Genomic DNA, 13,332 nt, shown 5'->3' with positions numbered 1-13,332 from the left:
AATTAATAATTCCATAGTAATCCCAACAATAAATTTATTGTAATAAAAACTCTTGCACTCTTTTGTTGAAGTCTGCGGCGTATTTTAGATGAATGTTGTGCTTGCCTTCCGGATATAAGTGTAGCCTGAAACATCATAATAAAATATCAATTAATTAATTAAATAAATAAAATAGGTACTTTTAGGAAATCGCAAAATAATCTAGGTAGTTATACTTTTGTGTTACCATTTTATTTTTTAAATGTTTATTAAATTTTTGTTCTAAAAGCTAAAGAGTGGAGGACCTTCGTTTTTAACCTGCATGTTTTACCTGGATCCCTGAATATGAGTGTGCAAATGTGATGCGTGGACTGGATCTACCATGGGGTCCTTCTCTCCATACAAAATAAGTGTTGGGCACTTGATGTCCTTGAGTATGTCGGAGCAGATGTTCCCGTCCTTTGCTTCGTAAAGAATTATCAAGCCATCGGTCCAATCCGCCCAATACTGTGGAAAGTGGTCACCGTATATCTGTTCCATTGGCTCCCTCATTTTCTTTGACCACTTGCTTACGTCTTTTACACCTGAAAATGGCAATATTACAGGTATTTTTCTTGAGGTAACGTTTTGTTGCCAAACTAAGACAGATGCCGACGATTAGCGAACATTACTTTGTATGATAGATTTTATGAAAAACCAGCAATGTATATCGAATCCGCCTAAGTTTGGCGATTGTGTACCTTACCGGCGTTTAAACTGGTACATAATCTGTCGTAGATATCAGAATACAAAATAATAGGTACCTAGTGATAGAAACTTACTTTTACATAGATCTAGATCGTTCGGCAAGATGAAAGAGTTTGAGCCCCATACGACCAATTTCTGCACCGCGGCCTGATGCTTGGCAGCGAGGATCATGCCGGTGTTGCCGCCATCGCTCCAACCCAACAAAGAGTATTTCGGTATTTGTAGCTCCTAAAAATTAAAGCGTGCCAAGTGCCAATGTAGATATGTGGCAGGCAGCAATGGATTTATTATTTGCGGAGTACCTTAGTACCGTAGTAGTTTAATGGTAATTCCATGGTGGCGTATGTTGTCTATTAAAACGCATGCGTCTATTTACGCAGCCAGCCACAATTCCGTACAAACGCGCACGTATATTTAAGCATTTCACATATTCGGCCTTTATGATGGATACAGTCTTTATTTAAACGACATCAAAAAAAGAAAGAGGTTCTCAATTTATTTTATAAATCATATAACATAAATGCCTTGCGTTAGCTATTTTCTATAACGTTAAAATTTTCTATGATATCTGTAGAACTGGAATAAAATAAATACGGCAGTACCTTCATAAACTCGGCTGCATAATCGGCATCGATCTCATAGAAGTTTTCATTGAACTTCTTATCTGGGGGTCTACTTTTACCGTACCCGGGCGGGTCCCACACGATCAGTGTGAACTTCTCCCTGTCAAACCCCTCCACTTGCGGCTGGAAGTCGGTCCAAATGGTGCCCAGGGCTCCCGGCAGACATAAGACGTTGTGAGGACCATTTCCAACTTTTAAATAGTTTATATTGTAGTCTCTTATTTTGATTTTCTCCTCCTAAAATGTTAATTCTACCTATATAGGTACTTGTAGTAACTAAGTACTGTAACTAAGTATTAGTTATAGGAAGGTTTATTAGCAAATTCAGCTAGAATGTAAGCATGTTTGAAAAAAATTATAATATAAACTTTATTTTATCTAACCTACCAAACATAACCTTACTTAAAAACTTAAACATCGGAATTTCACACTGATTGATTACAGCTTTGGGTTAGTTTATTGGTACAGTTAATTAAAAGAAAGTGTATCGAATCGTACCTTTGGAACAGCTGATGTTGACAACCCTTTGCACATGAAACTATTTCCATAATTTATTTTAGTCAACACTGTTCTAATACTTTTCAATAACATCGTAGGCAGTCGAAATCAAGTATATCGAGAATAATCTGCTTTTGTAAATAAAAAGTAAAGATAAAAGTTATCAAACTCTTACCATATCGTTTCGGACGTCACGCTTTCGTTCATGCAAAATCTGACAAATGAATTAATGCATGCATTATATGGCATGGCGGGATTTTTGAAAGTTTAGCAAGAGTGAGTTTTGTTTACAGGCATTGAAATTACATGGGTACTACCTCCTGCAGACAGATCTAATCCTGTGATCCTAGGGCATCCATTTATTTGCAGGAATTCGATTTTTAAGGTAAAAATTCAAATTGTGACCTCAAAAAAATTGAGTTCACAACCACGTTTCATCGGAGTTATCCCTAATCTAAGCCTTTCGTAGGGCAAACCGCCTGGATAATCTGGTTACAGCTATCCAGGAAGTCGGATATCAGTTTCTGAAAAAGAAGAAATGTATCTAGGTTCGGGACCTATCACTATTTTTATTTATTTCACGAAGGGATGTTGTTCAATTATTATAATAATTATTTGAAACTTATTTGGAACCTATGAATAAGGAAATAAAAGATACTTTATTTATTAAATTACTTTATTAAAGTGTTGTTGTTCGAGTACTCTAGCAATTAAAATAGCGTAATAATTTTAAAAGCGAGAGCTTGGATTTCATATATAGAAACACATGTGTTTATTGTTGTTTAGTGACGCACATTCCTATTTTATCTAGCAAACACGACACTAAATTATAGAAGTAATAAGCTTCTTCAGTGAATTATCCGACCGCATATCATAATAACGTATATACCGTTTTGGTCGTAATATTATAAATGCTAGCATTTTCAGTATAAATCTTAATATTAGGCACAATTCATTCCACCTTCCATTTACATTGTGATTTCTCCATTCAGCTGAACATGTAATGCTTAGTAAACCACTGAAATTCTAAGACACAATTGCAATAACCTACCTAATGTAATGAATATAATAATGAGGTTAAAAAAAGAAAAAATATCTTTTTGAAGTATGTCAATCGAATTAACAACAAATAGACCAATTTCACAAAATTTAAAGCTTTATTGTTAACTAAAAAGTACCATACATGGATAAAAACTTAAGATAGGTTATTGAGACCGCGTTGCGACGACGAACTGTGGCACATCAACGTCACTTTAAAAAACAATTTAAAACCAAAAATAGGGGTCAACAGCAACATTTTGCTATATATTTTTAATATCTCAGATACAATTGTACCACTGACAAATCTTATTGATCCATAATTTTTGATTCACATTTTTTTTTCAAAGTGTAGCCTAAGCGCCGGCAGTTTCATCACAAAATACTGCATTAGAGTTCTCCTGCGTTGCAGGCGTCTTCATAACTTTTCCCGCCTTTTTGTTCGGGGTCGAGTTTGATCAAGTCGTCGATGCGGAGGATGGTGATGGCGGCTTCTGTGGCAAACTTCAGGGACTTGATCTTTGAGACCGCGGGCTCCAGCACGCCGGCCGCGAGGTTGTCCCGCAGTGTGCCTTCTGTCAGGTCCAGCCCCACCCATTTGAGGTTTGCGTGTTCAACCTGTAACAAGATATTACTACTTGCTTTTGTCTACCGCTCTGCTATATTTATTCCCAATTTCATTAAAATCGGCCTAGTGGTTAGGTATGCCCCGTGCGTGACAGACAGGCAGTGACATAAGATTTTAAATAAAAAAACAACAGGAGTCGTGCTATCTCGTTCATAATAATTGTACAATATTAAACGTCGGGGCGTGGCGCTCCTGCGAACTCCAGACATGGCGCGTACGCATTAGCCAATAGCGAACGGTTTTGTTCGCGCGTCCAAATGGCGCGCTATGATTGGTGCAGATATTTTATTATGCAAAAAAATAATTTCTGCGCAGGTACATCGGTGTAACTTATGAAAGTGGTAGTACTGTACATCATATGCGAAAAAGTGTCTGTGAAGGTCCAATTCCCAGGCAAATCACGTTTGCCAACATGCTATAAGAGAGTCGAACCTTGGTCTGCGCAGAGTTGTGGTAGGCGCGCAGCTTGGCGACGAGGTCCGTGGCGTCGCGCGCCGCGTTGACGGCCAGCGTCTTGGGGATCACCAGCAGCGACTGCGCGAACGCAGCGATCGCCAGCTGCTCGCGCGAACTCTGGATCACAATAATAATACTTACAAACTGGGTGAGAATGATTTTAGCTTAAGTTCGCCACTTTTCAAAGCATTTGTGCAGTCCATTTACTTGGATATTCGAAGGGGTGGGGAAAACAAAAAATGGACCAACAAAGCTCCCATAGGTAACATTCGAATTTATAGTCTACAAGCTTTTCCGAGCATTTCGTACACTCCATTTTGAATTAAGAATTTATTTTTATTTTTAGCAATCGAATAACGACAAAATTACATAACGGCCGGTCAATTATGAAATTCTTCTCTTTTGACGATTCCAATTTCAAAACGCAACTCACCAGCGTGGTGGCGAAGTTCTCCAAGTATATAGAAGTGTCGGCCTCGACCGCGCCGCCGCCGGGCACGAGGCGGCCGGACTCCAGCACGCGGCGCACGGCGCACAGCGCATCGTGCGCCGAGCGCTCCATCTCGTCGCAGTACGCGTCCGTGGGCCCGCGCAGGATTAGCGACGCGGCCGTGCGCGCAGACGGACTGCGACGTTATTCATGTTTCACATTTCTTGCTAAAGTAACTTTTGCTCGCGGCTTCGTCCGCGTCAATTTCCCAATTTTTTCCGGGATATTAGTTGGAAGTACGGAAAAGGTCATAGGGTACCTTTTCCGTACTTGTAAGTAGGTAGATGAGCGTGAAGAGGAAACGACAAACTTTCTTTCGCATTTGTAATATTAGTTAGATCTTGGCACTTTTGTGGGCCATATCGTATGACAGGGAAAACTTAATTGATACTTTTGACAATTTGATTTTATTGCAAGCATACTTGTCAATAGTAATAGAATCTGGGCTCCAATTGTTTATAGCTGGGGAAGAAACCTAGAAAACCCTCACATGTAAGAATGACAGACGGACAATTATGTTTATTCTACTGAATTGGTTGAAGCAAATCTTCAACAAGTTTTATATATGAGACATCAAACCAATGTCATGTTTTTTTATATACACAATCTTTTACTAACTGCTTTCAATTAATTTATATGGAATTCCAAGTCCAGCAGTAGACTTCTTGCCTGAAATAATGAAGACGATGAATAGAGAAAAAATATCAAAACTTACCCCTTGATCAAGATGAGTTGGTCGTCACATATTTGTTCTTGTACCACTTCAGCCGCTTCTCCAATCATACTGGCCTCAAACACTTCCTCGCCTATAAGAAAAATAAAAGTCAGCAATTTATAAAAAATATACTAGCGGCCCTTACCGGTTTCGCTCGAGTAAAATTGTAGTAAACTCTACACCCAAACCTATGTCTGTCTATAAAAAAAAACCCTATGAAAATGAATCACTCTATCAATCAGTTGCGTAGTTTTAAAGTGTAAACATAGATAGGAACAGAATGAGAGCAGGAAGCGACTTTGTTTAATGCTATGTAGTGATAAAACTTTTTCAAATAAATTCTTGGTAAATTTTCAAATGTAATTATATAAAAAAATTGCACCTCTAAAGCCACGGAGGCTGTGAGGCCTCTCTCTGTGAGGCGCCATCCATGGGGGCATGACTCCAGCTTCAACGAAGGACTTGCAGTTGAGGTCATAGATCTCCTGAGCGATAACAATACAAAATGAGAGATCTCACCGTCCATATTGGTGAGTGAAGTCAGGAACGTAGCTCCCGTAGCCTTGGCGATCCTCTTCAGATCAGCCTTCTTGCATCTCCGGACCCCCATAGCCCCAGCCTCCACGAAGTACTTCAGGCAGAGGTCGTCGATCCCGCCGGAGCAGAGGATGACGTTGACTCCCGTCGCGAGGATCTTCTGCAGGCGCTCCTTCGTGATGTCCAGCTCGCGGGCGCGGATCGCTTCCAGCTTCTCGGGGTCGGTGACCAGCACCTGCCAATAAATAAATAAATATATTGATAAACGTTTCTTAAACATGTGTTTCAAACCATATTGTGTCAAATTTGGTGAAGTCACTTTTGCAACTATTGTCGGTCATTGGATGGCCAACCAAAATGTATTATCTCGAGCACCTCTGTGATGCTCGATCGCATAATAATTATCCTTATCCCCCTCAATAAACATTTTCTGCTGTGCACAACGTCTGAATGCTTATATATAATAATTGCTTATATATATAAACTAATGTGGTCTCTATTAAGCCGGGTGCGCAGCGCCAATTTTCTAATAAAACATGTTCTAAACACAAGTTAGGAAACCCGCCCGTCCGCGCTGCGCCTATTGTTGCTATGTTTGTTTATTCTTTGGAGACGTGGTTCTGGAGCGAAATAGATACTCGATCAGAAGGTAGGAATCAATCGAATTGAATGAATTTTATTGCATAACCGTGGCTGTATATATACAAAAATATTTACTAAGAGAAAGCGTATTAACCAATCAAAAAATCGGAATTATTCTTCGTTGTCTTTGTCCAACGCATGTGCACGCACGTGAGCACGTGGGACGATGCGGCGATTTCGCGGTATGTATAACTAGGTCCCGCAGTGGCGTGGCTCTTTCTTTCCACTGCGAACGACGAGGCGATACATCGCGACGGTGCATGAAGATGATGCGTTGTAGTTATTATCAGAACTGAGTGATGTGAAGTGCGCGTTCTTCTCAGAGCTGCGTACTTTCTCTGTTTCTTTGCGACGGAGTGAATAAATACAGTGCATATTGCGCTGTGCTGCCCTACGTCTTTCTTCAGTGAGTGCTAACACGAAATGAGTCACTTCCCTCCCCGCAGGCGAACGCGGGGGATGTTATCCGTTCGATTAGGAAAACATGTTTTTGTTATTTTTCTAACATAACTGTTAGGCCACGCCCCTAAATCGGTTAGTAAACAATGTTTTTGTGTTAGCTAACACGAAAACACGGCGCTGCGGACCCGGCTTTAGACGCAGTCGCGCGTGAATGCAATAGACGCAGGATGGATAGTGTAGAGGATAATGTTCTCTATCTAAAACTTCACCTTGAAATATGTAAAAATTAAAAATAGTTGACACAACACTATACACATCATAAATAAATAAAATACACATAGATTCAAGTACCTGAACACCCATCTTCATTTTCGTCTTCTGGAGCGAGAAATCTAAACAGGCAATCTTAGCGTTGACAATCTTCCTGGGCATAGCTTGTGAAGCAACCGTGCAGTTGAGGGCGTATCCCTTGATCAGCACACTCTCGCGGGCACTCTTGCCGTGGGCTTTGAGGATATTCACCGCTTTGATCGGGTACTGCGCATTGCCTTTAGAGTCTGTGATCTTGATGGCCTGCGCTGCATCCACTACCATCTCGGAGAAGAAATCCGCATCACTGTTGTGCGGTTAAGGATCTATTGGATTCAGTTCAAATTTTCACTGCGATATCCTAACTAAATTGCAAAAATTTAATGCTATGTGAAATCACTTTTTTATATATTGTTCTGTTGCTAAGCAACTCTGCTGATTTTGTTTAAAACTGCTTATCGAAATCTAGTGTAAATCCATACTATTATTATAAAGAGGTAAGTGTTTGTGAGTTTGTATGTTTGAGGCGGGTAATCTCCGAAAGTACCGAACCGATTTCGAAAATTGTTTCACTATTAGAAAGGTACATTATCAAAGATTGCTTTCTTTTATTTCAAAATTTCCATGGGAGCGAAGCCCCGGGCAACATCTAGTGGTACTATAACATACTTAATGATAATATGCATGAGAAGCATGCTTTTTAAGCTAAATTAAAATCATGAGATTAAAAATACCGAACCCGCTGAGTCCTGAATTTATTCGTATCATTATTTAAATGTGTCAGTAGTGATTGTAAAGGATACGCTCCGATAAGTTTGGACGACATGGTAGTCTTGGCTGCGTTGATGATGGACGGCCGGCCCAACGACTCCACGGTGACAGTTAGGTTGTCCTGGATGTACTTCACTGCTTCCTTGCATGCCAGACGGTAGCCCGATATTATACTGGTCGGGTGGATTTTGTTTTTCACTAGCTCATCTGCATTCTGGAAATGAAGCAATAAAAATTTACATGTAGTTGTTGGTACATTATACTATTGGTTTTGACGAACTCTGTGGCACGGTGGTAAAGTGCTTGCCTCTGAACCAAGAGGTCCCGGATTCGATTCCCGGTGGGGTCATGATGGAAAATGATCTTTTTCTGATTGGCCCGTGTCTTGGATGTTTATCAATATATGTATCCCATAACACAAGTCTCGAACTTACTTTGGGGCTAGCTTAATCTGTGTGATTTGTCCGAATAAATTATTTATTTATTGGTATCAAGTAAGTAATGCACACTAAAAAGTCCAAACTTAGAAGAAAATAGTGAGCTGAAGTTTGGTGAAAGGAGAAGAGAAGGCCTAGTTCATAAATGAATAGAATGAAGTTTATATTTGTCTGTCTAATCAATTCTCAATAACTTGCAAATAAAATTTAAAAAAAAGTTTTTTTCCTGTGAGTCTCAGTATAACACTGGCTATAGGTATTGTTGGGCACAGATTTCAAGCATCTCCTTTTATAAATGAAGATTTTTTTTAATGAAACTTGTAAAGGACATTCGAGTCTTTTCTCATATCATTAATAAAAAGGAGAGGTTTGAAAGTCAGTGCTGGAAATCTTTATCCAGTGTAATAATAAGTTCAATCTAAAAAATTGTTTGACAAGATTTACACAAACATGTTTGTCTATAAGATTAAGAAAAAATAGATTGTTATTGTACCTTTAGTAACTCGGCAGCAATGATGACAACAGATGTGGTTCCATCCCCAACCTCTTCATCCTGCAGCTGGGCCAATTCTACCAGGACTCTGGCGGCCGGGTGCTCTACTTCTAACAATCTGTGAATTGTTACTTGTTAAATTCAGTTGGCTATTTTTTAATTAATTTTTGGTGAGATAACAACAGCTGAGTTTACAAAATGGTCAATGGTTAAATATAAATCTGAAAGTCATTTATAGGTTACCACTTATACATTTGAGCCATAATCCACAGAGGGTACTTACAATTATCGACGACCTCGGTGGTGCAGTGGTAAAGTTCATTCTACTGAACCGAGAGGTCCCAGATTCGATCCCCGGTCGGGTCAAGACGGAAAATGATCTTTTTCTGATTGGCCTGGGTCTTGGATGTTTATCTATATATGTATTTGTTATAAAATATGGTATCGTTGAGTTAGTATCCCATAACACAAGTCTTGAACTTACTTTGGGGCTAGCTCAATCTGTGTGATTTGTCCTAATATATTTATTTCTTTCTTTATTTCTTAATGTATGGTGGTTATGTGAATATATCATTGTGACGTCTTGGAATTTGATCATGTTACTAGAACTAGGTGGAATCAAAGTGGAGAGGCTACATTTAGCTGCAGGCAACAGCTAATGATGCTGATGATTGATATTTTATAATTAAAAAATAATGGCAATTTTTTTACCCAAATATTTCATTTAACAAAGAATAGTTTTTGCAGGCGGCTTCACCTGTGTTTATTACATGCTTATTTTTGTTGACATCTCGGATTCTAAGCAATATATCGCGATTAAACCTATACCAGATTATGCTAGACAATCCATTATAAACTGAAAAAGCACATCAAATTCCATTGAATAATTTCACATGATGCACTACAAAAATAAAAAAAAAAAATGTTTTGGCTTCTATTAGTCCCACAAAGACGCCCCATAATTATTTTTCTTTAATTTAACTCCTATGTACAGATATATCCCACTCAGAGTCTTCTATATGTATAGACAACTAGTACTAGAAAGGTAAACATGGGAATTAACACTTACTTCAAGATTGTGGCTCCATCATTAGTGATTGTGACTTCTCCAATATCATCTACAAGCATTTTGTCAAGCCCAACTGGACCCAGGGAGCTTTTGACTATGTTTGCTATGGCTGCTGCAGCCATCACTGAGAAATTTTATTTATTATACATCAGATATAACCTGATTTATAAACTGCAGTGGAGTAGAATAAACAATTTGTAAAGTTTACATAGGTTTAGGACTTTACAGGTTACTTTCTTTGTAAGCAAACCAAAAACTTAACAACAATGACATATGATTAAGAAATCATATAATTTATGTGATCTATAGTTAATTTTAGAGTGAATTTCATATTTTGATTGCATTTTAACTGAATTATTGGCGAAATTAAAACCATAAGCGTGATGCATGTGATCTACCGGGGCAAGAATATCGCGTGGGTTTTCACATAAAAAAATTACCATTTTGCGTTCTGACTGGAGCACCTGATGTCCTGGTGCCAGCAACGGATAAGGGGGCTGCTAATGTCGACATTTTTTTATTAGAAATTCAACACAAAAATCACAAAATATCAGCCCGTCACACTTTTGATTCTCGAATAGTACGGTGTTGCCAAGTTTTAAATAAAGATGACACATGCTTCTAATGTTGCCATTTTAATGAATTAAAAATCTACCAACCCTACTATTTACTTTTGAAAAAAATCTGAAACCCTCAAAACTATGGATGCACACTTTTCGAAATTGAAACTATTACTTCATCACCAATCCACTTACGCGAAGTTTATTTTAGGCCTATTATTCTTTACTTAGCGAAAGAGCCTTTAGCCGTTAGGCTGTTATGAAATGTTCCAATTTTTAAATAGCCTAATTTACACCTTTTTCATATAATTTCTAGGCTCTTTTATACCTAAGTTTGCATATAATATTTTTTGTAAGCCCGATCGGCTGATCGGGATAGAATTCTTTGAATAGATAACTACCGCACTATTTTATCATCCAAACCTGCTGTGTAAAGGCTAATGTTATATGAAAGACAGACCTTATCACTTTTGCTACTTGATGACGTCATCCTCCAATGGTTTGTGTTACATAGGTGGATATACTTATCGTTTTTATGTAGAGGTACGTGCCCCCTCATCGCACGTACAAACAAAGCGTGGGCGGATACGTGACCAGACCCTAGCTGTACCTTCCATTATGCTTTTAGTTTTTGCACTGTTCGTGTCACTTAATGCATAGGTTATGTGTAGTGTGGTAAAGCTTTTTTTGTGGTAAAACTCTATGTACATACCTACGCTATTCCATGTCATGCTACTTGTGTATAGAATTAAAGAAAAAAGATATTTCATAAATGGCTACAAAAATTGAAATTTCATTGACTGTTTCATAGCTACTTTTTATTATTTTCAGGTGAGTTAAAGCCTAACAATTTGAAAAGAGTGACGTTTTGTCTCCGGATCAGAAAAAAATCAGATTTGCTAATAGCCGTCCTTGGAGAAAAGACCGCGGTAAAGTTTGTTGCGCCGCTTCTTCTTCACCTGCGCTTAGGAAGTCGGCGGTAGATTTAGATTTAAGTAAACTTAGAAGTCAATAAATTATGTAGGTATTGTACCTATATAGGAAGATTCCTAAGTCGAATAAAGATTCAATTTTGATTAGATATAAGTATTGAGGCCGAATTCGTATCATACCAGTCGTTTGGTTAGTTAAAAAGATAATGTCAAATGTCTTTATGCTACTTGAATAAAATCTGACACCCGTGTTAGCGATTAACGCTTTCGAAAGGAAAGAAAAGTTAGTTAAAGATTTAGGAGAGGAAGTGGTTTGAATGAACGTTAGTTTGATTCAACACCGGTTTTTCATTGTTTGTTCCGCTTTTCATGGATTTATCATTATACAATGTGAGCATATAAGTATTCTTTTAATGTATGTGGTAGCAGTTTAGATATAGATGGAGTTGACAGACGCTACCCTAATTGTTTGTGCGACGTTAAGCTAATTTTATGGAATATCTTCTGATTTAATTGTGCTGATTCATTATCACGTCTTTATCCCTGGAGTGGCAACTCTTGGCTCTGCTTACCCGGGTAGACAGAGCCAAGAGTTGCCACTCGAAGGCCACGTTTAATTATAAACTGGTGAAATTGAGATTAAATAAGTTGCAAAAAACGGTCAAGTGCGAGTTTTTGTTATGTATACTTGCAAATTTACGGTTTTCAGATTTAAGTATTACTTACATACTTATTTATGTGCTGCAAGACATTGCTTTATGATAATTTTCAGGATTTAGAATCCTCAAATTTATCATGAACCCCGTAAATGCCGTTAACGGGAACTATAGTTTTTGATTTCCTTAAAATACGGAACATACCTAATGAATCGCCTTCCGTCAAGTTTTTTGGAAGATTATGAACTTCCTTGAGAAAGATTGTCTGTCTATTTAGGTAGGTATAGAAAAACCGTTTAATAGGCATTTCTTCACGTTTGTTAAGTAGGTATTAAAATATTTCAAATCTTAAGTGATAAATCAAATTGTCATTCCACCGCAACGGGACTGTAAAACACTCACAGATACGCTCTAACAATACAATGTAAGTAGACTGAATGTAAGCATTCGGAAAAAGTGACGTATATTCCGAGCGGGGTTCCACAATCCCAACGGTATCCATTGCAATTCATGTCAAGCGATGTGAATAAAAGCCGACAATATCTCTGGCAACTTTAGTCTACGTTCATTGGGATGCTCCGCGTGTCGTACGTATCTATACGAGAGTATAATCTCGTTCTCTGCGGCTTTCTAGAGCCCGATACTTGCAGAGCAAAACAAATCGCGGGTAGTCTGAGCATGCGCGAGGCTTCCTGCACGCACGCGCTTGCTCTAGAGACGGCAGTCGCGCGCCGCCTGTCGACGCGGACAGACTTCGCGCTTGCTCCAACCCTGCGCTCCCACCACGCGCCGAATGGCGCCCAGACCGGAACCGCACTCTCGCGGGTAAGTCCTTACATAACAATTTTAATTACATCATTATATGTTTCATCTTAAGGTAGACTAATGGTCCATGGCGCAGCATCCGTATGGAATCTCCGAGGGCGTGGTAGGGCATCGAGTTGGGAGGGGTGCGGAGTCGGCGTGATGGCCAAAGCGCTGATAAGGCTGCAGCCCTCCCACTGTCAACAAACCTCACATTATATAAAGCGGATAAGGATGTTAGCGAAAACTGGAGAGTCATCTTGAAGATGTCTATTGATTTTCATGTCACGCGGTGGAGATTGGGCAGCGATCGTGTCTGAGAGGCAATTAAATATCTTTTGACGCAGTCTCTTTAGCATTCAGTCGCGGCGTCGATGTAATGTGATCGCTTTGCAAGATATTCGAAGATCATAAAAACTTTCCTGCTATACGTTTTTTCGGGTTCAACATTTGCTTTATTAAAATATTAACATTGCTTAGCGAAAGACATTTAGCGTAGGAGTTCTTATGATTATTTGCTTTTCTAATGTGCTCGTATGCGAGAAA

At 38.9% G+C, this 13,332-nt stretch overlaps 3 protein-coding genes across 7 annotated transcripts in view; 1 reads left to right on the top strand and 2 right to left on the bottom strand.

Annotated features, from left to right (window-relative positions):
• Nucleotides 1–17: 17 nt before the first annotated feature.
• On the bottom strand, nucleotides 18–2,131 carry LOC128672539 (valacyclovir hydrolase-like). 2 transcript variants are annotated; one of them, XM_053749764.1, is made up of 5 exons: nucleotides 2,023–2,131; nucleotides 1,329–1,586; nucleotides 801–954; nucleotides 311–563; nucleotides 18–125 (listed from the first exon to the last, which is right to left on the bottom strand). In XM_053749764.1, exons 1-5 carry the CDS (start codon nucleotides 2,023–2,025, stop codon nucleotides 35–37), a joined length of 759 nt encoding a protein of 252 aa, XP_053605739.1. In that variant the 5' UTR covers nucleotides 2,026–2,131; the 3' UTR covers nucleotides 18–34. The 2 variants fall into 2 exon arrangements, with proteins under 2 accessions (XP_053605739.1, XP_053605738.1); XM_053749763.2 differs by having other exon boundaries at nucleotides 1,848–2,057.
• Nucleotides 2,132–2,985: 854 nt separating this feature from the next.
• Nucleotides 2,986–10,455, bottom strand: CCT1 (Chaperonin containing TCP1 subunit 1). Its single transcript, XM_053749723.1, has 10 exons — nucleotides 10,275–10,455; nucleotides 9,835–9,958; nucleotides 8,766–8,883; nucleotides 7,868–8,049; nucleotides 7,107–7,371; nucleotides 5,694–5,946; nucleotides 5,175–5,265; nucleotides 4,403–4,595; nucleotides 3,946–4,086; nucleotides 2,986–3,503 (listed from the first exon to the last, which is right to left on the bottom strand). The coding sequence occupies exons 1-10, from the start codon at nucleotides 10,345–10,347 to the stop codon at nucleotides 3,276–3,278; spliced, it is 1,668 nt and encodes a 555-aa protein (XP_053605698.1). The 5' UTR covers nucleotides 10,348–10,455; the 3' UTR covers nucleotides 2,986–3,275.
• A 2,239-nt stretch (nucleotides 10,456–12,694) lies between these two features.
• The window catches only part of LOC128672508 (uncharacterized protein), a 79,836-nt gene continuing 79,198 nt past the window's right edge, over nucleotides 12,695–13,332 (top strand). For 2 of the 4 annotated variants that reach the window (XM_053749710.2, XM_053749709.2), the window contains exon 1: nucleotides 12,695–12,807. The gene's annotated coding sequence lies outside the window, so the exon portion shown is untranslated. The remainder of the gene's footprint in view (nucleotides 12,808–13,332) is intronic. The other 2 variants (XM_053749711.2, XM_053749712.2) reach the window with 1 other exon arrangement.

Source organism: Plodia interpunctella, chromosome 9 (assembly GCF_027563975.2).
Source record: "Plodia interpunctella isolate USDA-ARS_2022_Savannah chromosome 9, ilPloInte3.2, whole genome shotgun sequence".
Taxonomy (NCBI): Eukaryota; Metazoa; Arthropoda; class Insecta; order Lepidoptera; family Pyralidae; genus Plodia; species Plodia interpunctella.
Note: the sequence above shows the minus strand (reverse complement) of the source record. Positions and strands in the feature narration are given on the sequence as shown.